The sequence below is a fragment of the Canis aureus genome, chromosome 22 (assembly GCF_053574225.1).
Source record: "Canis aureus isolate CA01 chromosome 22, VMU_Caureus_v.1.0, whole genome shotgun sequence".
NCBI classification, from domain to species: Eukaryota; Metazoa; Chordata; class Mammalia; order Carnivora; family Canidae; genus Canis; species Canis aureus.
This window is the reverse complement of record NC_135632.1, coordinates 17,865,696-17,892,907: the sequence shown is the minus strand read 5'-3', so window position 1 is coordinate 17,892,907 and position 27,212 is coordinate 17,865,696. Positions and strand designations below refer to the sequence as shown.

The 27,212-nt window shown below is 37.2% G+C and overlaps 1 protein-coding gene across 13 annotated transcripts in view; it reads right to left on the bottom strand.

Annotated features, from left to right (window-relative positions):
- CEP70 (centrosomal protein 70) overlaps nt 1-27,212 on the bottom strand; it is a 119,515-nt gene that overhangs the window by 46,639 nt on the left and 45,664 nt on the right. For all 13 annotated transcript variants that reach the window (XR_013361140.1, XR_013361139.1, XR_013361138.1 and 10 more), the window contains 6 exons: nt 26,688-26,857; nt 21,105-21,161; nt 15,412-15,499; nt 15,232-15,320; nt 14,044-14,118; nt 3,501-3,606 (listed from right to left, as the gene is read on the bottom strand). Coding sequence is in view for 10 of the 13 variants with exons in the window: in XM_077864980.1 (XP_077721106.1) it covers nt 3,501-3,606; nt 14,044-14,118; nt 15,232-15,320; nt 15,412-15,499; nt 21,105-21,161; nt 26,688-26,857 (585 nt within the window). In the remaining 3 variants the exon portion in view is untranslated. The remainder of the gene's footprint in view (nt 1-3,500; nt 3,607-14,043; nt 14,119-15,231; nt 15,321-15,411; nt 15,500-21,104; nt 21,162-26,687; nt 26,858-27,212) is intronic.

Here is a 27,212-nt window from a genome sequence, read left to right as displayed (position 1 = left end):
GCTAGAGAAAAAACAGCAAATAGATCCTACACCCAAGAGAAGAAGGGAGTTAATAAAGATTCGAGCAGAACTCAACGAAATCGAGACCAGAAGAATTGTGGAACAGATCAACAGAACCAGGAGTTGGTTCTTTGAAAGAATTAATAAGATAGATAAACCATTAGCCAGCCTTATTAAAAAGAAGAGAGAGAAGACTCAAATTAATAAAATCATGAATAAGAAAGGAGAGATCACTACCAACACCAAGGAAATACAAACGATTTTAAAAACATATTATGAACAGTTATACGCCAATAAATTAGGCAATCTAGAAGAAATGGACGCATTCCTGGAAAGCCACAAACTACCAAAACTGGAACAGGAAGAAATAGAAAACCTGAACAGGCCAATAACCAGGGAGGAAATTGAAGCAGTCATCAAAAACCTCCCAAGACACAAGAGGCCAGGGCCAGATGGCTTCCCAGGGGAATTTTATCAAACGTTTAAAGAAGAAACCATACCTATTCTCCTAAAGCTGTTTGGAAAGATAGAAAGAGATGGAGTACTTCCAAATTCGTTCTATGAGGCCAGCATCACCTTAATTCCAAAACCAGACAAAGACCCCACCAAAAAGGAGAATTACAGACCAATATCCCTGATGAACATGGATGCAAAAATTCTCAACAAGATACTGGCCAATAGGATCCAACAGTACATTAAGAAAATTATTCACCATGACCAAGTAGGATTTATCCCTGGGACACAAGGCTGGTTCAACACCCGTAAAACAATCAATGTGATTCATCATATCAGCAAGAGAAAAACCAAGAACCATATGATCCTCTCATTAGATGCAGAGAAAGCATTTGACAAAATACAGCATCCATTTCTGATCAAAACTCTTCAGAGTGTAGGGATAGAGGGAACATTCCTCGACATCTTAAAAGCCATCTACGAAAAGCCCACAGCAAATATCATTCTCAATGGGGAAGCACTGGGAGCCTTTCCCCTAAGATCAGGAACAAGACAGGGATGTCCACTCTCACCACTGCTATTCAACATAGTACTGGAAGTCCTAGCCTCAGCAATTAGACAACAAAAAGACATTAAAGGCATTCAAATTGGCAAAGAAGAAGTCAAACTCTCCCTCTTTGCCGATGACATGATACTCTACATAGAAAACCCAAAAGTCTCCACCCCAAGATTGCTAGAACTCATACAGCAATTTGGTAGTGTGGCAGGATACAAAATCAATGCCCAGAAATCAGTGGCATTTCTATACACTAACAATGAGACTGAAGAAAGAGAAATTAAGGAGTCAATCCCATTTACAATTGCACCCAAAAGCATAAGATACCTAAGAATAAACCTAACCAAAGATGTAAAGGATCTATACCCTCAAAACTATAGAACACTTCTGAAAGAAATTGAGGAAGACACAAAGAGATGGAAAAATATTCCATGCTCATGGATTGGCAGAATTAATACTGTGAAAATGTCAATGTTACCCAGGGCAATATACACATTTAATGCAATCCCTATCAAAATACCATGGACTTTCTTCAGAGAGTTAGAACAAATTTTAAGATTTGTGTGGAATCAGAAAAGACCCCGAATAGCCAGGGGAATTTTAAAAAAGAAAACCATATCTGGGGGCATCACAATGCCAGATTTCAGGTTGTACTACAAAGCTGTGGTCATCAAGACAGTGTGGTACTGGCACAAAAACAGACACATAGATCAATGGAACAGAATAGAGAACCCAGAAGTGGACCTTGAACTTTATGGTCAACTAATATTCGATAAAGGAGGAAAGACTATCCATTGGAAGAAAGACAGTCTCTTCAATAAATGGTGCTGGGAAAATTGGACATCCACATGCAGAAGAATGAAACTAGACCACTCTCTTGCACCATACACAAAGATAAACTCAAAATGGATGAAAGATCTAAATGTGAGACAAGATTCCATCAAAATCCTAGAGAAGAACACAGGCAACACCCTTTTTGAACTCGGCCACAGTAACTTCTTGCAAGATACGTCCACAAAGGCAAAAGAAAAAAAAGCAAAAATGAACTATTGGGACTTCATTAAGATAAGAAGCTTTTGCACAGCAAAGGATACCGTCAACAAAACTCAAAGACAACCTACAGAATGGGAGAAGATATTTGCAAATGACATATCAGATAAAGGGCTAGTTTCCAAGATCTATAAAGAACTTATTAAACTCAACACCAAAGAAACAAACAATCCAATCATGAAATGGGCAAAAGAAGAGAAATGAAGAGAAATCTCACAGAGGAAGACATAGACATGGCCAACATGCATATGAGAAAATGCTCTGCATCACTTGCCATCAGGGAAATACAAATCAAAACCACAATGAGATACCACCTCACACCAGTGAGAATGGGGCAAATTAACAAGGCAGGAAACAACAAATGTTGGAGAGGATGCGGAGAAAAGGGAACCCTCTTACACTGTTGGGAATGTGAACTGGTGCAGCCACTCTGGAAAACTGTGTGGAGGTTCCTCAAAGAGTTAAAAATAGACCTGCCCTACGACCCAGCAATTGCACTGTTGGGGATTTACCCCAAAGATACAAATGCAATGAAACGCCGGGACACCTGCACCCCGATGTTTATAGCAGCAATGGCCACGATAGCCAAACTGTGGAAGGAGCCTCGGTGTCCAACGAAAGATGAATGGATAAAGAAGATGTGGTTTATGTATACAATGGAATATTACTCAGCTATTAGAAATGACAAATACCCACCATTTGCTTCAACGTGGATGGAACTGGAGGGTATTATGCTGAGTGAAGTAAGTCAGTCGGAGAAGGACAAACATTATATGTTCTCATTCATTTGGGGAATATAAATAATAGTGAAAGGGAATATAAGGGAAGGGAGAAGAAATGTGTGGGAAATATCAGAAAGGGAGACAGAACGTAAAGACTGCTAACTCTGGGAAACGAACTGGGGGTGGTAGAAGGGGAGGAGGGCGGGGGGTGGGAGTGAATGGGTGACGGGCACTGGGGGTTATTCTGTATGTTAGTAAATTGAACAGCAATAAAAAATAAATTAAAAAAAAAAAAAAGAAACAAAAACAGGGGCACCTGGCTGGCTCAGTCAGTGGAGCATGTGGCTCTTGATTTTGGGATTGCAAAATTCAAGCCCCATCCTGGGTGTAGAGATTACTTAAAAATGTAAAATTTTTTAAAATTAAAGAAAAAGAAAACAAGCAAAGGGAAAAAACTATAGAGAACAAATCGATGTTTATCAGAATGGATGTTGGCAGAAGGATAGGTGAAATAGGTGATGGGGATTAAGGAGTGCACTTATTGTGATGAGCACTGGGTACTGATTGCGTGGGAGTGTTGAATCAATATATTGTATACCTTAAACTTATACTGTATGTTAACTAACTGGAATTAAATAAAAACTTAAAAAAAAAAAAAAAAGAAAGAAAGAAATCAAGGTTCACTACAGATACCAGTCTCTTTGTCAGCTGTTCAATACCTGAAAGTATCTCTGGTCAATTAGGGCCTGCTGCTGGTTATCTCTGTTGGCTTCATCTGGTTTCTCTGGGTCCTCTGCCTTTTTTTGACTGATAAGATCCTGTAATCTAAAGAGGAAAAAAAAATCAAGATAATACAAAATACTTTTCTAGACACTAGATTAAGACAACAAACTGAGCCAATGATTCATCTACCCTCCAACATCTTTAAATCAATTTTTTAAGATTTATTTATGTGAGAGAGTACATGCATGCATACAAGCTGGGGGTGGGGTAGGGAAATAGGTAGAGGGAGAGGTAGTGCAGAGAATCTCAAGCAGACTCCTCGATGAGCAGAGAGGCAATGCAGGACTCGATCCCATGACCCAAGATTATGACTCAAGCCGAAATTAAGAGTCAGACACTTAACCGACTGAGCCACCCAGGCACCCCTAACCCTCCAACAGCTTTATGTCATTTTACATATAAATTTTTTAAATTTAATTTTGTAAGCCATATTATCACTGGAAAACAAGAATGTCCCCTCAATAGACCACAGATTAGAAATCGCTGAAAACAAAAGGGATCAGACTGAAGAAGAAAGTTCTAACAACTCCCCAACACTTGTAAAAAAGAAAAATAGGAAAGAAGTACAGCAAGTGATGAAAGTAACTTCCAAGGTGCTCTGGGCTTGGAGGCTATAAGAAAAGGGAACAAAGAGGCAGGGCAATTTGGGCACAGTAGTAGCAAGAACTAGACGGTATGGTCCTTCCCTCTTCATATTCCATTTGTGTCAAAGAACAAATACAGTGATGCCTGGGCCAGTCAACAGGGCATGGAAACCCAAGAGACCACTGTTTAAGGTGGCTACCGGAAAACTGAGAAAGCTTCTTTGCCTAGAAACCTATGTATGAGTGTTTCTACCTGGTAGCAAACCATTTTCCTTCTCCAAATATCTTTTAAGTCAAGCTGTACTTAACATTCCTCCCCCTACCTATCATGCCTTTAGAAAAAAGTAGTCTCTTATTAAATCCCACTTCAAATTAATCACATTAAATTTAAGTATGCCTATCAGTTTCCTGAGCAACTCTGATCCATTAAATCATTCTATGACTCATTAATGAGCTTGACCTGCTGTTTCTAAAATAGAACAGCAATATTCCAGGGTACTTGGGTGGCTCAGTCAGTTGAGCTTTGAACTCTTGATCTCAGCTCAAGTCTTATCTCAGGGTTATGAGTCCAAGCCCTGAGTTGAGCTCCACACTGGGGCATGGAGAAGAAAGAAAAGAAAGTAAAAAAGAAAGAAAAAGGAAAAGGAAAAGGAAAAGGAAAAGGAAAAGAAAAAGAAGAAGAAAAAGAAAAGCAATATTCCATCATGTCATTTGCCTACTAAAAAAGCAATCAATGGTGGGGCACCTGGGTGGCTCAATTGCTTAAGTGTTGGACTTGGTTATGGCTCAGGTCTTGATCTCAGCATCTTGAGATTGAGCCCCCCCCCCCCCCCCCCCGCCGCCCCGCCCAGGGCTCTGCACTCAGCTGGGAGTTTGCTTCTCTCCCTCTTCTTTTGCCCCTCCCCTAGTTAGTCCTCTGTCTTTTGTCTCTCTCAGTCTCTCAAATAAATCTTAAAAAACCAAAAAACAATGGCTTCCCACTGCTCTGTTAACTAAATCTAATCACTGTAGGTTAGCATTTGAACAGCTCAATGCCAGTAGTCACAACCCAATATTCCTCCTGACTCCTTTCTTACCTCATCTCTTACTATTACCCTACAATTATCTACTCCAGTCATAAGTACTGTCCTTGATCTTCACTCAATTGCTTTTTTCTGCTCTCTGGTGAGTATATGCCAAAAATAATATTAATAAGTGGAATTCGTTTTAGGTAAAAAGTCAGTCTCTCTCATCCAATAGATATGAAGACCTCACAATCCATTTTCCACTTGACTTCCCACCTATTTACCAATTTCATATACTTTACAGTTTTGCCAAAGGTAGTACCAGGAACATATTATCTATGTTCAATACAATACAATACAAGCAGGACATAGAAAAGCCAGTATATTCTCTAATGGGAATACAAGTAAACAGATATATCTGAATTTAAATGTTAAACTCTCCCTAAGGTGAAAATGTTTAACTTATCAATGAACTCTTTTCAAGTCTGATTAATAAATATTATGCTATGGATATATATAACATCTTAGCTCAGTACAGTAACCTAAATATATAACTGCATGTACCAGTTATAGTCACTATGGGAAAAGTTAGATGAATAAAAACATACCTTCATTTAATAATGAAATAATCAACTTATATTAGCAACCTGGTGATGATGATAATTGTATTTATTGAGAATATTCTCTGTGAAGAACTCTTTTAAGCACTTTACACTATAAAACAAGATTTTAAAATGGAGCAAGCAAGCCTAGCTAAGAGTCTCTTAAAATAGTTAAGAAGCCATAAGGTGGGGGGGGGGGGGCGCCTGGGTGGCTCAGTCAGTTGAGCCTTCAGCTCAGGTCATGATCCCAGGGTCCTGAGATTGAGCCCCACATCAGGCACCCTGCTTAGTGGGGAGTCAACTTCCCCCTCTCTCTCTGCCCCTCACTCCACTCATGCTCTAAGTCTCTCTTTCTCTCACTCAAAATAATAGTGCCTGCCCTTATCCCAGGGCATGATCCTGGAGAGGGATTGGGATGAGTCCCACATCAGGTTCCCTGCAGGGAGCCTGCTTCTCCCTCTGCCTGTGTCTCTGCTTCTCTCTCTCTCATGAATAAATAAATAAAATCTTTTAAAAATAATAATAAAATCTTAAAAAAAAAAGAGGCCATAAAGGAGGAGGATTTTATGTACATCCTCACTGTAAGAAACTAAATTTAAAAACTTTTCAGCCAGCTGTGTGGCCCTCAGCCTGGACTGAACTTCCTCCTCATCATGACACCTAAATTGTTCACATTCTATACTTCAAAAGGAGTCAATGAGATTTGTACTTTGGCAAGTTTCAATACTTCATTTGCATATTAAATTAATTCAACCCATCCCAGTTAATTTAGTTTCAATTCCTGTTTTGCATAGAGACCTAAAAGAGAATGGTACTCATGACCTTTCACCTTTACAACTCTGCCTCCTCTTATTCTTCCTCAGAACACAATTCAGGTTATCTACCTGAAACTGTATCTCCTAGACTGCAATTTGAATTGCCCAAATAACACCTGTTTGCTTAAACTTTCGGTGAATTCCTTCTTGGTTGACAAGTATACATTTAATCTCATTGTTTTTCTAAATTTACAGGAGATGAATATTAGTGAAAGCTAGGGACTCATGCGATATTGACCTCTAGTTCGCTTGGTCTCACAGAAAGTATCAGCCAAAGCGTAATATTCCTGAAAACTTTGTATTTTGCAAAACCACACAGGTGAAAATAACAGAGCTTGGGAGAAAAGCAGTGTTAGAAACAAGACTACATTACAATAGATGCAGCTTGTAACCAGAGAACTGATCCCTCAAGAGTTAAGTTAGACAGCTCTAGTATATCTATTGGTTGCCTCAAGGGATATTACAAATACAGACCACAGAGCAGAAATGTTAGCTTGAGAATGCCAAGACTATGAAGATGGAAACGGAACTCCAGGCCAGAGAAGATGAGGTTAAAACAGGCAAGGGACCAAGTGCAACTTGCCTCCAGCCTGGAGTCTGTCTAATGCTGGGGGTCTAGGAGGGAGCCCTGGGTGCAGCCTCTCATTTTAAATTTTCTTAAAATAGAGCTGAAAGGGCAACTGCCTATGTACCAGCAAAGTTTTTCCTCTTGTTGAAAGCTATAATACTACTGCTATTCTCATTCTTGTACTAGGAAAAATCATGTGAACTATTTCTAGCAATGTCTATTTAATACTACTAATCATTCCTTTATTTCCCAATTGCATATGATATCACTGATGTTTCAGAAATGTGTTTTAGCAGTATAGGCTGTACTCAGAAATATGCCAGGGTTGTTTTGTTGTCTCCAGAGCAGTGAGCAGGGCCTAAAGGCCATAAAAATCCCCTAAGAGTAGCTAAAGGATTCTTTACATACTTAATGAACATTCATTTCATGCAGTCAGCAGCAATAGCTGTGTTTCTTTGTGGAGTCTGGGAAACTCAGCAAACTGTAGTGCCAGCTTAAAATATCTGTGCTTTCTCCTGTTTTCTACAGACATCTCCATAAGATATGTTTCTATGTGCAGATACTTTATAGCTTTTTTAAAAAGATTTTATTTATTCATTCAGAGAGAGAGGCAGAGACACAGTCAGAGGGAGAAGCAGGCCCCCTGCAGGGAGCCAGATAAGGGACTCCATCCCAGGACTCCAGGACCACACCCTGGGCCAAAGGCAGGCGCTAAACCCATGAGCCACTCAGGGATCCCCTACTTTATAGCTTTTAACTGTGCCTGATGAAGCCTTTCCATGATTCAGGATGACTCCATGCTGGAGATGAGGAACAAGCTGAAAAGTAGAATGCCAATTTTGTTTTTAAAAATCCTGCCTTTTTTGCCACAAAGATACAAAACACATATAGATACCAATCTGAGCCTCTCAGAGTTATACATTCTCTGAGTCCTTTTCTCCACATTCCTAAGACTTTTTATATGATTAGGATAAAAAGAAGGGTGATTCCCTTTAATCTATCAACTCCAATGCCACAACTCTGAAAGCAACTGTTTCTTTAGAAGTCCCACTCCAGGGCAGCTCCAGTGGCACAGCGGTTTAGCGCCGCCTGCAGCCCGGAGCGTGATCCTGGAGACCCTGGATGGAGTCCCGCATCGGGCTCTCTGCATGGAGCCTGCTTCTCCCTCTGCCTGTGTGTCTGCTACTCTCTCTCTCTGCATCTCTATGAATGAATAAATAAAATTAAAAAAAAAAAAAAAAGAATTCCCACTCCAGGCCAAAATCCTACACATTATTTTTCAGGCCCAAACCAGACAATTACAAAGGCTTTGTCTGGAAGCCTTTGTAACCCTCATGGAAAGCTTCATGGGGGAAAGCTGCCCTCCCACATCAAACTTGGAGCACAGCCTATGCACTGTAATCTCTGGAGGGAGTTGCTGTCAAAAACTCAGCCCCCTTGACCCTTCCCTTTCCTTGCAACTCCCAGGCCAGCCATGCTTGCATAGATTTCTTCATTCCTAGTCCAGGTGCCTCCATCCTGAGGCCTCTTTATTGGGGTGACCCTGACTGAGGTACTTTTCACTTCTCCTTATAGGGTGGCGGAAATCTTAACTAATATAATTTTCTCCATTCTGACTTCGTATTTTCCACTCACAGAGCTCCCCCGGGCAAAAATCTGTCCAGGGCTCCTAGGCAGTGAGATGTTTCTTCCTATCAGTGCAGCGTGCCATTTACTGACTCTTGCCTGGTGCCATTTCATAGAGAAAAATAGGAATACTTTTTGGCTGCTTACACTATAGTAGTAAATGAATGAACCCTTGATTGTTCATTTCAGTTTGGTTCACTGTCCTGGCCACCTCTACATCCATCAACTCAACACTAAAGTGACAGGATTCTGATTTTGTTTTCTCCTAGGGAAAATATAAATACCATTGAAATTAAATGAAATTAGTGTAGCACCTTTGGTTAATCTTGTACTGGCAAACCTATTTGATCACCTTCTAATAACCAAATTTTATAATCAACCTGTTGTAATAGTAACTCAAGAAAAGTCCATTTTTTTCCCATGTCAAGTAGACTCGTTTGATATCGAAGGTGGTTAGTTGAAAAGCAACAAATCTAAAGAAAAAAATTGAATTCTCTCAGATCCTAAAAGGAAGAGACAGCCTTTCCCCTCCTTTTCTTGTAGCATTTCCTTTGGAAAACTTGTAATTGTTAAATTCTTTCTCTGTCTCTTTAAAAAGTATGTCTTTTTTGTGTGCTAATTTTTTTTTTATTTCTTAAACTTAAATTCAATTTGCCAACATATAGTATAATACCCAGTGCTCATCCCATCAAGTGCCCTCCTCAGTGCCTGTCACCCAGTCACCCATCCCCTCACCGACCTTACCTTCTGCAACTCTGTTTCCCACAGTTAGGAGTCTCTCATATTTGTCTCCCTCTCTAATTTTCCCCACTCAGTTTCCCTCCTTTCACTTATAGTCCCTTTCACTATTATTTATGTCCCACATAGGAGTGAAACTGTATGACAATTGTCTTTCTCCAGTTGACTTATTTCACTCAGCATTATACCCTCCAGTTCCATCTACATTGAAGCAAATTGTAGGTATTCATCCTTTCTGGTGGCTGAGTAATATTCTATTGTGTGTGTTTATATATATAAACACATATAAAAACATATATATGTGTGTGTGTGTGTGTATGTATGTGTATATATATATGTGTGTGTGTGTGTGTGTGTATATATATATATATATATCTCACATCTTCTTTATCCAATCATATGTCAATGGACATCATGGCTCCTTCCACAGTTCGACTATTGTGGACACTGTTGCTATGAACATTGGGCTGAATCTTTGGGAGCGTGTATAAATCTTTTTTAAGATTTAAATAAACCTCTTGCCAAGTTTACATCCTAGGAATATCTTTCTTGGAAGCCTCAGAACCACATCTTTGAATGGTACCTTGTCTCCCTGTCTCTGTTGTAGTTTAGTCTAGGCTCCTGGCTCTCTAGGTTGTAACTTCCTGCTTATTATAAAAAACACACAAAGTTTTATTTTTCCTTAGGGTAAAGACAATTCACATATAATATATGTAATGGATTGTGCATGTGTAGCTATATAAAAGAATGAGATTTCTTTCTGGCTTTGTAATCTCCTTAGCAGACTGCCTATACTGTATATCTCAGTCTGGTTGGACGTTTATTCAGTAAAAAACTGTTCCCCTATTTTGTCTATATGTGAAGAGGATTTACTGAGCTGACAGGATATTTTATTTTAAATTATTTGCCCAATATTTGTAGTTCTTTAAAAAAATATTCTACCTCTGCCATTGCAAAAAATAAAAATTTGAAGTTTTACCTTAAAAAAATGTTTTTCACCAGGTGTTTTATTGGTTCTAATTAGTATGATGGTTAAGAGTTTGAGCTTTGGAGTCAGAATGACTGGGTACAGATCTAATTTCTTTCCAAGTTCTTCCACATGCCATCTGTGTGACGTAGGCAAGTTATCTAACATTCCTAATTCCCTATTTCCACATCTAGATTCTAAAAGAATCTAAACCAATCCAAACATAAAAAAAATTAATAATTTTTTAAAATTCCAAATTTAAATTTCTAAAGCAAATTATGTTCTTTAAAATTCAACAAAAAATACAGCAGGGATTGGTTCTGAATCATATTTTTTTTTTTTCTGAATCATAATTTTAAAGGCTAATTGTGAAAAGGTCAATCTAAAGACAATAGCCCAGGAGCACCTGAGCCTTCAGCTCAGGTCATGATCTCAGCCCTACATCATTGGGCTCCTGCTCAGCAGGGAATCTGCTTCTCTCTCTCCCTCTGTACCTCTCTATGCTCATGCTCTATGTTTCTCGGTCTCTAATAAAAAAATAAAATCTTTACAAAATAAAAATAAAGGGATCCCTGGGTGGCGCAGCGGTTTGGCGCCTGCCTTTGACCCAGGGCGCGATCCTGGAGACCCGGGATCGAATCCCACATCGGGCTCCCAGTGCATGGAGCCTGCTTCTCCCCGTGCCTGTGTCTGTCTCCCTCTCTCTCTCTGTGTGACTATCATAAATAAATTAAAAAATAAAAAAATAAAATAAATAAAAATAAAAATAAAGACAACAGCTCCAAATAAACAACAACAAAGACATATACAGTCAATTCTTGTTAATCATGGTAGTTCTGTTAGTCACCATAAACACTGAATTAGAAAAGATTGAGCCATTGCTCCTAGGGTTAATAGAGTCAGGTACCTGCATGCATCTAATAACATTTCTCTCAAATGATCAATATATAAGCTTGTTTTATGTGTGTCAATGTTTAAAAACACCTTATTTGATATTGCTGACTAACACTGAACTCATAGCTAACAGCGCTATAACTCATGCCTAAATGAAGTTTACCTAGCACATGTATTTTCTCTGTAAGCCACATCACAGCCCTCTTCCCATCCAGGAGGGATACTAGACAGCACTTCAACACTATGCTTAGTGGCCATCTTGGAGAAATCACCAACAAAAGGTACAAAAATGCAAAAAAAAAAAAAAAAAAAAAGAAAGAAAAGTGGCACTCTGATAACAAAAAGAGCATCATCTTGTTCAACAGGTGGAAATGTGTATGTTGGGCATGTCCTCTCATAATCACGAAAGTGCTACAACTACTGATTTGAGGATTAAAAATAAATTTCAGGTACACAAATTCACAGATATGAAACCTGTGAATAATGAAGACCAACCACCTATCTCTGTGTGTGTGTGTGTGTGTGTGTGTGTGTGTGTGTGTGTATCTTCACTAATATACTTACCTTGAAAGGAGTAAAATTCCTTTGAGGGGGATAAGGATATGTGACTCTAAAATATGCCATTTGACATAAGGAATGTTTTGAGCCAAAGGAATTTGAGACATGGCATATGCAGGAAAGGCTCTCTGATCTCCTCCTCCTCTCCTGAAGCAGATCATAAGACCCTCATGTAATAGGTGCCCTTGTATACCCAGAGGAAAGGAGCATCTTCATCTCTGAAGACAGAGGGACTTCAAGAAAGAATCCAAATTTCCCCCAGTATACTTAGCTCATGCCCTTTGGTCCTATCATGTTTTTCTACAACTTTCCATTCTTCATTAAACCTAGTATTAGGCAGCTCAGGCTTAACTATTTCTTCAGACCTTCATTTCCTTATGAAGACTTACATATAATCAAATGTAATGTCTATCTACACCTTCTCCTCTTTTTACGTCCCTCCATCATCCTTTTTCCAGTTGCTTCTCAACCAATTTTCCTATTTTATTGAGATACCAATAACTATATAGTTATTTAGGCCTGAAACTTAAAGGAGTCTTGATTCCCCTCCCCGCCCCGTGAGATGCCTATATCCAATCCATCACCCAGTCCTAACAGTTCTACCTTCCAATATTCCAAACACTCTCACCTCTGCTGTTATTGCCCCATGACCATGTCACCACCGCCTCTTGTCCAAATTCACACAACAGACTATTTTACATTTAGTAATTATATTACATCAAAATGGTCTTTTTCTTCATTGTCCTTATCTCCTCATGTAATCTCCATGAGGGCAAGGATCCTTTCTATTTGGCTTATTACTGCAATTCCAGTACCTAGAATGCCAAGCACATAGCAGAAGTACTAAATGTGCCAAAAATACTAAGGAATAGTAGGAAGGGGAAAATATTAAGTGAGCTAAAGAATGCAGTCTTTCCGAAACTTCCATTTCTCTTTTCTTTTTTAGTTTTTCTTCTGTACTATCTTAATTAGTACATTAATCCTTGGATCTCCAGAATATTTGCCTTCACTATGGCATGTGTTGCCACAGGAAGGAAGAAACACGGTTATCACTGAAAACTGAATCAACTTATGCTAATACAACTGATTTAATACATCTAATGCATATATTAACTCATATAGTTTTCAAAATATTTCCTCCCAATGCTCCCCGCACTACCTCCTCAAGTCCCATTCCCTTGAATGAAAAAGTACACCTAGATTATCTTCAGAAAATCCTACTACTATTCAGGACTAACTTTTCAAACTCCTCTGAGACTGTGCTTTTCAAAGTTAAGAAAAGTACAAATAAGTGATGGATGTGAATGGCTCACTCACTGCATTCATTCTAAGTACTTTTAAAGTGTGATGAGGCTGTGTATTATTCAGGCCATGACTGGCACCAACAAAAATTGAGAGCTCATCATGTATAATTTCAATGATTCACTTACAATTCCACTATGGCTTCCAAAGACAATTTTCTAGTTACAATATTTGCCCTTATTATATCAGGCAAATGCTGTCTTTTGTTCTTTTTTTTTTTTTTTATGATAGTCACAGAGAGAGAGAGAGAGAGAGGCAGAGACACAGGCAGAGGGAGAAGCAGGCTCCATGCACCGGGAGCCCGACGTAGGATTCGATCCCGGGTCTCCAGGATCGCGCCCTGGGCCAAAGGCAGGCGCCAAACCGCTGAGCCACCCAGGGATCCCTGTCTTTTGTTCTTAAGATAAATACATAGCCAAATCCAACACAGTAGAAACTGTATTAAAACTGTGGAACCAGGGATCCCTGGGTGGCTCAGTGGTTTAGTGCCTGCCTTTGGCCCGGGGCGTGATCCTGGAGTCCTGGGATTGAGTCCCACATCGGGCACCCTGCGTGGAGCCTGCTTCTCCCTCTGCCTGTGTCTCTGCCTCTCTCCCTCTCATTCTCTCTGTGTTTCTCATGAATAAATAAATAAAATCTTTTCAAAAAAAAACAAACAAACTGTGGAACCAAAAATACCCTTTTACGACATTTTCCCCCATCATCACTCTGGTAATTTCAAGCCAAAGCCACCATGAGGTAAGTATAAAGTAAATTTAAAGGTAATAAAAATAAAAATATAAAACCATAACAAATCTGTAACTTTGGTAAAATAGAATTACTTGATGTTTTTCTTAAGGGCTTTCTCCAGTTTCTTCACCTGTTGTTTATAAAGTCTTAATTCATGCTGTGTGGGCCTGCAGAAAATAAATCACATTGAATTGCATTTTATTGAGTAAAACTATAAAGATATTTAATAAATAAGGTATGCCATATTACTTGTCACAAATATGCTTATTAAAAAACTTAAAATATTTCATGACTGTCAGTGAGGTGTTTATTGGCCAATGAATGTCTCCTTCCATGTATTCTTGGTTCAGAGCTTTTTACCCATTTTTCTTGTTAATCTATTATTTGCTTTTATGGAGAAATATTTCAAATGTACAGACAAGAAGAGAGAACAGTAAAATAAATAATGGTGTACCCACTACTCAGCCTCACCAAAGTTAAATATTAACAGATTTGTTTCCATTTTTTTTTCAACTAAAACATTATACGCATACTTAAAACTCCATGTGTGTCCCTCATTAGGTAACCACTATCCCAAATTCACTATTCATTATTCTCATGCATGTTTAAAAATTTTTACTACATATTTATATAACCATAAATTTACATATCATCATGTGGTAGGTTTTTCTAAACTTTATATAAATGGTTTCTACTTTAGTTATTAATTCCTTCTCCATTAAAATATAATCTTTATGAAACAAGTTATTATTTTGGTCATTATATTACACCACAGCTTAGGACAGTGTCTAACTTATAAGAGGTATTCAACAAACACTTCTTAAATGAAAAAAATCTTAATGTTCATTCTTTATTATTCCCTGACAAGACACAGAGCATCATCCTTTTGTGGTGGCATGCTATGCATAAATATACCTTGTATACCATTTAAACTTTTTAGTTTTCTTCTTTCACAACACAGGGACTAAGATAGAAAACATTCTAAAGAAATTTGGGAATGGGAAACCTGCTGATATAAATCTGAATATATTCTGTGCTCCTACCCAGCTTTATCTCTTTCAATGTGGACTCCTTTATTCTCACTTCCCTTTCCTACCTACATGTGATCTTGTTCCTTCCATCATATGAGATACAACTAACTAAAATGAGTGTAAAAAAAATATGAAGTTTCCAAGATTAGTTTTACAGTAAAGGAGCTAGAAAGATTCATTTAACATCCCAAATTCCAATTTGTGTTTACTTTCCAAAAACTAAATAAAAATGAGTCAAGTTTCTCTCACCTGGTTTCCAAATCTTTTTGGAGATTCAGCTTCTCACTTAAAAGTGCATCAATTTTGCATTGCGATTCCCTGAGTTGATTCTGTAATGACTTCAACACATTTCATAGAAAAATAGTTAATTTTCCTAGATTATTATTTTACTTTATAAAAACGTAATTATTAGCCATGTAGTCCCCATACCATTAGAAGGCCTTTATAAGTCGGTGAGGCATCCAAACTTCTATAGTCTTTTTCTTCTTCTGACTGACTTTCATCTTCTTTATATTGCCTATGAAAAGATACACGATGTGTACTTCTTACAAAAAAATCTATCTTCAAAGGAAAAAATATAGCTAACAAAAGTCAACCCTGAAGTGTTTGAGAACCTAAACATGAATTAAAATTTAAGCCAAATTTCCTATTTGTTCTCAGAGAGAATGGTATTAGAAGATACAACTACCCAATATTACAGTACATATTTGTTCACTACCACCTTAATTAGAACATAAGATCCATGTAGACCAGAATTGTATTTTGTTCACCATTGCATCTCACTGCCTAGAAGAGTATAGGGCATAATGAGGATGGGAAAAAAAAAAAAAACTTTTTGAATGAATAAACAAAGCATACTGTTTTTCCTTTCTAGTACTTTTAGGTCACCAAAAAACCTTTATGAAAAAAAGAGAGTCTGAGTGGACAAGGCAATAGATTTAACAGTCCCAATTCAAATTGTGACACCATTAACATGATGCCATTCAAATAGGTCAATCTCTCAGTTTGTCTTCTGTCACAGAAGTATCTATCACATCTACCTCACAGTATTGGTGTTAAAAATAAATAAAACATATTAAAGCACTCATGTTGAGGAAATCAGAAGTGAATTTCAAAAGTCATCTGTTTCCATTATCCAAGACCATTTTTAAAATTTCTATCTAAAGAGAAAGATGGAATTAAACAAGGGAGTTTCACTTAACTACAAATTCACTATAGAATCATTTTCCCTGGGTAATTTTTCAAATGTCTCTGACATCTCACAAGAAAATCTGAGCCTGGTAGTTTTAATTCTTATGTTACTTTCCTTGGCTCTTCAATCATATCCACTAAGTCAGGGAAATACTAACAGAAATAATTAGCAATATATTTCATGTAATCTATTGATGTAGTAACAGTGGGGGGAAAAAAGGTTAAGTTACATAGCTGAAAGCCTATCATTTTAAAATGTACTTTTCCTCTTTTTTAGAGATCATAGCATATTTACAGTTTTCTAAGATTTTCAATTTGTTAACTCCTGTATTTACATTTCTACTGCCTTGATTGCTGCTTCCTTTCCAAGTTTGCTCTTGTATGGAGACAAAGTAATATTAGTCCATAGTATTCAGAAATGCCCTTCACAAGTCCCTCTGAAGTCTTCCCAAACCTGTGCCCTAAATTAGAGGCTCCAAATAGTGTACCACAGGTGTCCTAGGCAAAACGGTTACAGATAAAATAGCAAGCTAGTCATGCCCTTAGGCCTCAGGGCAACTGGGTAGGGCTTAGGGTAGTCAAGAGTTCTTGAGTCAGGTGCTTTCAATTACAGTTTTGTGTGTACTCCAGTGTGATAGATAAACATCAATATTTATTTCATAATGAGAAAAACTTTGGATAACACTGCCCTTAAAAAATAGGTGTTAATGGGCAGCCTGGGTGACTCAGCGGTTTAGCGCTGGCTTCGGCCCATGGTGTGTTCCTGGAGACCCAGGATCGAGTTCCACGTCAGGCTCCCTGCATGGAAGCCTGCTTCTCCCTCTGCCTGTGTCTCTGCCTCTCTGCCTCTCTCTCATGAATGAATAAACATTTTTTAAATAGGTGTTACGTAGGGGCTTTGTCTCTCTCTGTAACAGGCCCTATCCCATCTGTCTTCTTCCCTTGGTCTTGCTCCCCTAGCTCTACAGGTACATACCTCCTTTTCCTGTGCTTCCTGTTCATTCTACCTAAGCCTCCAAATTGTAGATTTCTCTCATTTTCACTCCTCTTTCATCTCTCAATTCTTTAATCTTTTCTTAGAAATGTAATACCAATTATACCCTCCTTTTACAGTACTCCTACTCCTTCAGGTGATAATAATAGCCTATTTATAGATTTCAAAAATCTACCTTGAAGTTGCTATAATCTATTAAGTTCATACTCATTCTTAGAAGGGAGACTACTAGAAATTATAAAGTCAATGAACCCTGAAAAACCCTCTCCTTTGGAAACTCTTCATTGCTGCAAAGTTTAAATGACTTCTAATTTTTTCATCTGTAAGAGGATTATACATAATGTAGTTCCTATTTTCTTCCTATCTCCTTCTCCCTTAATGAGAGACATTCAATCCAAATATCTGGCCTGACCAAGGATTTTTATAAGCCAAAATATCTCACTTCAGCTAGGCCAGTAATGACAGGATTGCTAAGTGAAAAGGGAATTCCTTACCCCCAAATTTCTCATTCCGCAACCCCGGATTTTTACAGAAAATTCATGACAACCAAATTCAACACTCCTCCTCAAAATGGACTCAATTCTTTTATGATTTCTAGTCAGAGAACCCCAGTTTGCACAACTTCAGAGGCAACTTAACTCCTCATAGTATATTCCACATGACATATCTCAAATGATGGCTATGCTTCTCTCTCTTTTTTTTTTTTTAAAGATTTTATTCATTTATTCATGAGAGACACAGAGAGAGACAAGAGACACAGGCAGAGGGAGAAACAGGCTCCCTGTAAGGAGCCTGATGTGGGACTTGATCTCTGGACCCCAGGATCATGACCTGAGCCAAAGGCAGATGCTCAACCGCTGAGCCACCCAGGTGCCCGAATCTTCTCTACTCTTACTAAAAATCCCAAACTCTATCATCTAGCAAGTCAGTAATCAGCAAGCTGCTGCCTGCAGGCTACCTGCAGGCCATGGATCTTTGTAGTTAGAGTTTTACAGAACACAGCCATGTCAATTCACTTACATATCATCTATGGCAGGCTTTGTGCTACAAGAGCAGAGTTGAAAAGTTAGTTGTGAGACTATACAGCCTAAAATGCCTATGATATTTACTGTCTGGCCCATTACAGAAAAGTTTGCAAACACCTAAATCTAGATTAGAATTTACTAAAGACATAGCCCAAAGGTTGCAACTGATATTTAGTTTGAACCATATAATATTGTTTTTCTTTTTAAATGTTTTATGAGTACAGCTAACATACGTTACATTAGTTTCAGGTGTACAACATAGTGATTCAACTTCTCTGTACATTCTCTATGCTCACAAGTGTAGCTACCATCTGTTACTATACACCATTACAATGTCATTGACTATATTCCCTATGCTTTCCCTATTATTTACATGACTTATTCATTCCATAACTGGTAGCCTCTATCTCCCTCTCTCCTCATCCATTCTGGTTACTCCCCATACCCCTACCCTATGGCAACCATCAGTTTGTTCTCTGTGGACCATATATTTTTTAAATCACCAAGTTAATTGTGAATATTAAAAATCTTATTTATAAATCTCGGAAAACCCCGTAAATCTAGCTACACTGAGCTCACATTCTTACAAGGTATCACCTGGCTAGAGTGTAGGAATGGCTCCATTAAGACAGATGGTATACAGCTGTCCATTTTGCCACAGTTCTCACTTCCTTCATCATTTTCATTATTTTCTTGATTGTGTAAGTTTAGTTCGCAAACTCTCAAGCCATTAAATTCTTAATTTTCCTTCTTTTTACTCTTACATACTATGTCCATTTCAGTGTCAAGTTGGCTAGGCTCTGGTGTCCAGCTGTTTGGTCAAACAACAGTCTAGATACTGCTATAAGATATTTTTTTAGATGTGATTAATATTTAAATCAACAGACTTTAGGTAAAGGAGAACCTTTCATAATGTGGGTAGGCCTCATGCAATTAAAGGCCTTAAGAACAAAGACTGAGACTCTCAAGAAGGAACTCATCCTTGGGTCTCAAGCCTATAGGCCTGCCTCACAATCACATGAACTAATTCCTTTAAAATAATTTTTTTCTATATTTTCTATATAAAAATACATCCTATTGGTCTCTTTCTCTTGAGAACTCTGACTAATCTACACATCTATAACCTCATCACCCAGTTTTTCTGTATTAAAGGAAAAAGTGCCTTCCTTCTTTCCAAGGCAAATGAAGCCTTCTCATTCATTTACAGCTTACTAGACCAGTTTGTTAAAGAATGCTCTTTATAGGTTACTACATCTATGAACATACCAACAAATCCTTTGAACTCCAAATTGGTTAAATCACAGTGCCATAAAAAAGTCTACACTTTTAATCTATGCACTTTTGCTCATAGCATCCAAGCAGTCTAAAATGACTACCTTTTTTGCCTTTTTACTTTCCCAAATTTTATTTATCCTTCAAGCTGAAGCACAACCCTCATCTGCTTTGTAAAGGCTTCCCTGGTCACTCCATCCAAAACTATTTTGTTCTTGTTCTAAACTCCTATATTACTGTCTGTACAATTTTTAATAATTACTCTATAATGATATTGTTTTTTAATCTATTACTTTTCTTAATTATTAATGTGTTTACATTTTACTCCTTTACTAGATTGTAGAATCTTAGTTAGAATGTAAGAACTATATCCAAATCTTTGTCTCATCTCTGTAGAATCTCACAGCATGCCTATTATTTAAAAGGCACAGTTTTGGGATTCCTGGGTGGCTCAGTGGTTGAGCGTCTGCCTTTGACTCAGGGCGTGACCCTGGAGTCCCAGGATCAAGTCCCACATCAGGCTCCCTGCATGAAGCCTCCTTCTCCCTCTGCCTATGTCTCTGCCTCTCTCTCTCTCTCTGTCTCTCATGAATCAATAAATAAATAAAATCTTAAAAAAAAAAAAAAAAAGAGTTTCACTTGGAAATCAGGAGGTCTCTGAAGATACTTAATATAATGCTACTTTCTGAGTAGAATGAAACAAGGAATTGCTCTATCATTAGTTGTTCTCTTCTTGTCTTTTGCTCCTCCTTTTTTTCACTTCTTTCTCCCTTCTATTCTGGCTTTTTTGTTGGTGGGGTTTTTTGTTTTGTTTTTTTGTTGTTGTTGTTGTCATTTTAGAGTCCTCAAGGTGCTAGGAGGAATCAGCAACCAGCACAGCTCTGCCACTGGTCCTGCTGTGTTTCTGGAAAGTCATTATTCTTGGGGCAAGAATACAAGATGTACACCTGACAAAAGTGGAGAATTTATCTGCATTGTTTATTATGGTTTCCTAAGTACCTAAAAAAAACATAGCACAAGGTAGGTGCTCAAATAAATAACTGTTAAAAGAATTATTCCATCTATAAACAAGGAGACAAAACAGCTGTTTTAATGACCTTAAAATAGTTTAGATTATTTGGCTTTAGATATCCCTCAGTTATTTTAGGTTAGTCAAAGACTATTATCTTTACCTTCACTTTTAATTTTTTTTATCAGAAATGACAAGTGTGTTTTACTCTATATGTTTGATTTTTCACAATGACATTTTTTTTATCTCATATAAATCTGCATACTAATTATGTTGCACTTTTGTAGACAGTCTAATCCTATGCACTCTGTGGATACACTCAGTAACTATCCAGTAGCTAGATGACATCAGTAGAACAAATTATAATGCTTCAACAAACTAAAATAAATACTATTTCTTCTTTGACAAATATTTTGGTGATTATTAAACATAAATATTTTAAAATAAATGCAACAGTACATTTTAACATAAAAAGTAAAACACAAACTTCAAGATCTTTATAAAAGAAAAAGAAATTCATAGTTACATATTAGGTAGATTTCCAAAGCATATTTAAAGTTTCAAAGACTATAAAAACTTTTGGTGTGATTCATGACTAACTTCAAAAACTGTAATAGAGGATTAGTCTTACCTTTGCTTTTGAAATTTTCTAATTTTAGATTCATAGTAATCAATTAGGCAAAGTAACCTAGAAAACAGGAGATAAACTGAATTTTCAAAATGTGGTATTGGACCATTTACTATACTATTCTCTCTATATAATTTCCAATTACAGCAATAAAGGTACAGGTTATCTAGAAATTTTCTAAAAAATTTTAAGTGATTTTTGTCATAAGTATTATACTAAGCCATATATTTTAATTTTGAAGTATAGATTTTAAGGTAACCATGAAAATTATATCTCAACATATTAAATAAATATTTTCCTTGTCCCAGCAATTCTACCTCTAGCAATTGCTCCCACAGAAATATCTGATCAAACTTGGTACTCAAAATTAACAGTCATTCACTGCACTGTTATTTACAAGAGTGAAAACCCAGAAACAATCTAAATGTTCTTCAATAAAAGTTAAATAATGACACATCCACTCTATAGAAAACAATGAAGCATAGAAGAAATAATGTAAATTTTCATATCCTAATAAAAACTGATAAGGAAAAAAAGTAATGTTACATAGCCAAATGCAGAGTATTGCTCTATTTTTGTTTTTAAAAAATAATTGTATGTGAGGTTGTATTTGTATTGAATAAGAACTCTGTGAGTTCAAGCAGGCGATAATACCATAACCTAGAGGATAGTTCTCGTTGTCACAAGAACTCGTTTGGGAGGGGGCAGGGTGCTAAAAGTTCATCAACAAACTGACAGCAGTACTAAACAATGAACCACCTCACTCAAAATGCCAATGGCACTCCTGTTGTTAAACACGAGGAAGGACACAAACCAAACTATTAAAAGGGGTTATAGGAGGGGTAAGCAGATATATTTTGCTTTACACACTTTTATATTGTTTGAACTTCTATAAACATGTACTGCTTTTGCAATTTAAAAATTCCTCAAGGGAAAAAATAACACTATATTTTCACATGTTATTCTTTTAAAATATACTATTTCTCCATCTTGGGAAACTTACTCATTTTTTCAGACCTAATTCAACCACTTGTGCTTTTAATATTAGAAGTTTCTGGATTATTCTTTCGCTCAATCTTTCTCCATCTCAACACATAACAGTTTTCATATTATCCTGTAAAGATGCTTTAATTTCCTTTATATCCTTCACAAGCCCTGTCACCCCTTACTCCTCCCTTACACTACCATTCCATCTCTATCTTTTCCCTCATAGCAAACTTCATTCATTTTGATTGTTACTGGATACCTTCAATAAACTTTTAGGGAGGACTTCACTGTGTGTCAAATGGAATTCTGAGGAAGACAGCAAGAAGGCAAACCTATAAACTGATGAGGCAGCAAGTATCACCTCTCCTCCTGAAATACTTTTGTTCTTTAGTTATCCTCAAATCCAAACGTAATTCCTGCCTACTTTCTTCCTTTATCTGAAATTTGAAAGTTCTATGGAGCTTGGCCCTTCTAACTGCAGGCCTGATATCTCTACACGGCTGATAGAAGGTGCCTAATCACACACCCATAAATGAATTCATCATCTTCCATCCCTCCTCCTCAAACCTAGCTTAGAATCTGGCTATTTTTGACTCCTGTCCTTCTTTCAGTATCTACAGCCAGTTAGTCTGGACAATTCCTGTCCATCTTTCCAATAGCTCTCCCTTCTTTTGGCCCTAATCCAGGCCTTAGCAATCTCCAACCTTGATTATTACAAGTGATTATTAACTTGTCTGTCTCTGGGTTTAATTTCTTTAATCAGAAATCCTGGGTTTTTTTTTTTTCCCCTGCTATACAATAAGCAGAACCCAAACTCTTCAGCCTGCAGTTTAAGCCCTTCAAAGCTTCAGCACACCTTTCCATAGCGTCTCCTAAAATACTCATCACCATCATCTGTGCACTCTATGCTCCAAACCTCTTTGACTACTTGGACTACTTGCTATTCTCAAATATATTCAGTTTTCCTGCCATCATACTTCTCTAACTAAAATACCTTTCCCTCACCTCTGCCTATTAAAATTCGATAGTGCCTAATAATGTAGTTTGTAAGTTATGACCTTCATAATGCCTTTCTGGTCATCCCCATCTTCCTCAAAGGAAACGAATCTCTCCTTCTGTCATGCCCACTTATTATCCTATGGGCTCCATCATTATAGCACATATCGCTATCTGTCTTATATTTTACTTATTTCAGTATGTGTCTATCTACCCAGCTAGACTATCAGATCCATAAATGGCAGGAAACATGATTTCACTCATCTGTATATGTTCTATATTGTTTTTCCCAATGCCTTTGTCACTTTTAACAATAACTGTAGTGGTTACAACTCATGCATTTCTGATAAGGTTAATTTACAATTTTTAAGTTCTGCGCCTCAAACTGAAAATTAGCTTTATTAAAAAATCAAATAAAGTATAGAATCTTTAGGTCATCAGACAAATTCACACCTGAATTATCTTGACTTTATATGGTACATGGTAAGTTCTCTCAATGCTTCTCTTTCTCTCGCTGACTCACTCAAATTGGCTGGGTTTTGTACTTGTTTTTCATTCCCTTTCCTCCATCTTTCTTACTCCCCTCCTTCTCCCACTGTAATTGTCTCTCTTCTTTTGGTTCTTCCTTACACTTATTTTTTCTTTCTCTGCTTCTCTCTTTTTAAATTTATTCACATCTATCTCTGTTTTTATATTTTAATTTCAATTTTTATTTTTTAAAGATTTATTTATTTATTTATTTATTTATTTATTTATTTATTTATTCATGAGAGATAAGAGAGAGAGTGAGGCAGAGATACAGGCAGAGGGAGAAGCAGGCTCCATGCAGGGAGCTTGACTAGGACTCAATCCCAGGTCTCCAGGATCAGGCCCTGGGCTGAAGGCAGCACTAAACTGCTGAGCCACCCGGGCTGCCCTTAATTTCAATTTTTAAATTTTTGTCCTTGTTCTTCCTTCAAAAGGATGAAAATTATATATGTGTGTATTATTTCTTAAATAATTATCAAAATCTATAGTCTTAACTTGTTTTTAAGTTGCATAAGACCTCATTTATTTTTATAGCAAAATAAAAATACCTAGTTAGTAAAGACTCCCAATCCTACTATGTAAATACTTAAGACTAGTTAGGATGTAGTTTATTCTATTAAGTGAAAAAAACATGGTGTATCTTTTATACAAAACAGGGAAATAGGGCAGCCCAGGTGGCTCAGTGGTTTAGCGCCTGCCTTCTGCCCAGGGTGTGATCCTGGAGTCCCGGGGTTGAGTCCCACGTCGGGCTCCCTGCATGGAGCCTACTTCTCCCTCTGCCTGTGTCTCTGCCTCTCTCTCTCTCTCTCCATTCCCCTCGCCCCCCGCCCCGGGGTCTCTCATGAATAAATAAATTAAAAAATAAATAAATAACACTAGACATTTAGAATTACCTATAGCAGAAAGGAATAGGGTCAAGGGGACAGAAATGAAAACACAACTCTTCTGAATACAAATGATTAGCTTTTACATTGGAATCACATTGATGTCTTACATATTCAAATGTAAACGGAAAACAAAGTAATCCCTAACCATTGAAGAAAATTGAAACAAACCTAACTGTACGTTAATTTGGTGATACAAACATACAAATAAATATTTCAAGATATTTTTGAACACTGACGTACTATTGATGTCAAAGATAATTGCAGGGACGCCTGAGAGGCTCAGTGGTTGAGCACCTCCTTCAGCTCAGGTCATGATCCTGGGATCCGGGAATCAAGTCCTGCATCAGGCTCCCTCCGGGGAGCCTGCTTCTCCCCCACCTATGTCTTTGCCTCTCTCTGTTTGTCTCTCATGAATAAATAAATAAAATCTTAAAAAAAAAGATAATTGTAAAGAAATTTAAATTTCATAGATTTATTGTTAGCAGTAATTCTAGTATTATTTTGAAGCTATTTTTATATGATATATAATAAATAATTATATTGTTCTTAGGAATAAGGAGTTTTAGTATAAAAGGAAAGTTACAAATGTAGAATCAGAGGGGTTTTTTTGTTTTTTTATTTTTAAAGATTTTATTTATTTATTCATGAGAGACACAAAGAGAGAGAGGCACAGGCACAGACAGCGGGAGAAGCAGGGTCCATGCAGGGATCCTGACATGGGACCCGATCCTGGGTCTCCAGGATCACACCTTGGGCTGAAGGCGGCGCTAAACCACGGAGCCACCCAGGCTGCCCTAGAATCAGAGTTTAAATAAAAATCCTGGAATGTGGGATCCCTGGGTGGCGCAGCGGTTTGGCACTTGCCTTTGGTCCAGGGCGCGATCCTGGAGACCTGGGATCGAATCCCACATCAGGCTCCCGGTGCATGGAGCCTGCTTCTCCCTCTGCCTATGTCTCTGCCTCTCTCTCTCTCTCTCTCTCTCTCTCTGTGACTATCATAAATAAATTTAAAAAAATTTTTAAAAAATCCTGGAATGTTAACTTCAGCTGGAAAAAAAATTAATGATTTTTTCCCAAAAATATACATAACTCTTTGTACTCTTCACTAAAAAGTCCTAAAATCAATAACAACACAATAAACATTATAAGCATGACAAGCAACCCCAACACCCATACTGTGGCCTCTAAAAACCATCCCTGGCTAAAAGAAATGTCTAATTAATCTTAAATTTAATTTAGTTAATTCTGGTTGTTTAGTGTTAGCTTTAACAAATATCTGGATTCATTCCCCAAAAGAGTTCTGAGGCAAAAAAAAATGTATAGAATGTGCCTGCTCCCTAAAAGTAAGAAGTCTAACAAAGATTAATGAAGTTGAGTCAAAAGGGCATATAATACCAGTATGAAAAAGTTCCCACTGGCCAAAGACAGAATAATATGATCATTAAAATTGAAAAAAGACAGACAGCCACAAACAAAAAATCATGTTGCTTATCACTAGAAATCATAAGGGCATCAACTCCTTACTCTAAAAAGTGGGATTAAAATGAACGAACTGAGTATTAATTCTACCTTCCCTGTAACAAACCACATAGAACAACCAAATAGCCCCTAGTCAATAGCAAATTTTCTTTTTAATGGAAGAATTCCAGAAAAAAAAAATTTAAAGGAACAGCAGAATTAAAAAATCACCATTTTGCAAAATCACCAATTGCATGAAACCATTAGATGAAGAGATGATGGGCCATTTCATAGAGGAAGGATCAGATTACTATTTAACCCTCTGAACAATCTTATTAACATCCTTAAAAGTAAGTCAGCTAGACAATATGTGCCTCCTGATATGTTACAATCACACATTACATTAGAAGCACACATTACCACTTATGAAGTATTTTGCCCAAAATATTTGTATCTGAATTTAGCCCCAACTTCTAATTTAGAGAAATACAGGAAACAGAAGAATAAGTGATACGATAAGGAAAAAAAATCTAGCAAGAACTTCTCGAGGCTAAATGACCAGTTTCTTCAATAACTTAATCACGTTTTAGGTGGAGTGGGGGGGGGAGGGCAGAGAAAAGGGGGAGGAAGACTCCTCCAGTTTATAAGAGATATATCCACTGCCAAGATAAAATGTTTTAAAAAATGACAATGAATCTAGCTACATATCAATTTATGTAGAAAACATTACTGTCTATCCAAGACGGTATGAGGAACTCTTTTGCAGAGATAAGCAAATACTCTGTTTTGAGTGACAACGCGCTCTTCGTCCTCCTTTGTTAATCTATAGATATCCTTTTGCAAAGAAGTAATAATCTCTTGTTGCTCCATTCGTTTTTTCTTATAATGATGACATTTTGCCTGTAAGAAATTTTTCAAACAACATAATTATGATATGTACATCTAGGACATGGTATCCTAATAATATTGTACACAAAGCCATCTTCACAGTTTCTATTGAGATGCTTCATTCAAGAATTTCAAGAGCTGTTTTTAAATGGGTGCAAGCTCCAAGGACATTAATAAGTCATAAACACAAAAATATAACAAGTAAAATAGGGAAAATATGGTTTATAATCAATCACATGCATTTACTTATTTTGTAATAAGGAACTCCATAAAACAGACATAATTTCACGTACAGGTTTAGGTGAAAATAATAATCAGGAAAGGACCAATATTAAGGATGTTAAAAACAACTAGGATTTAAAATTCA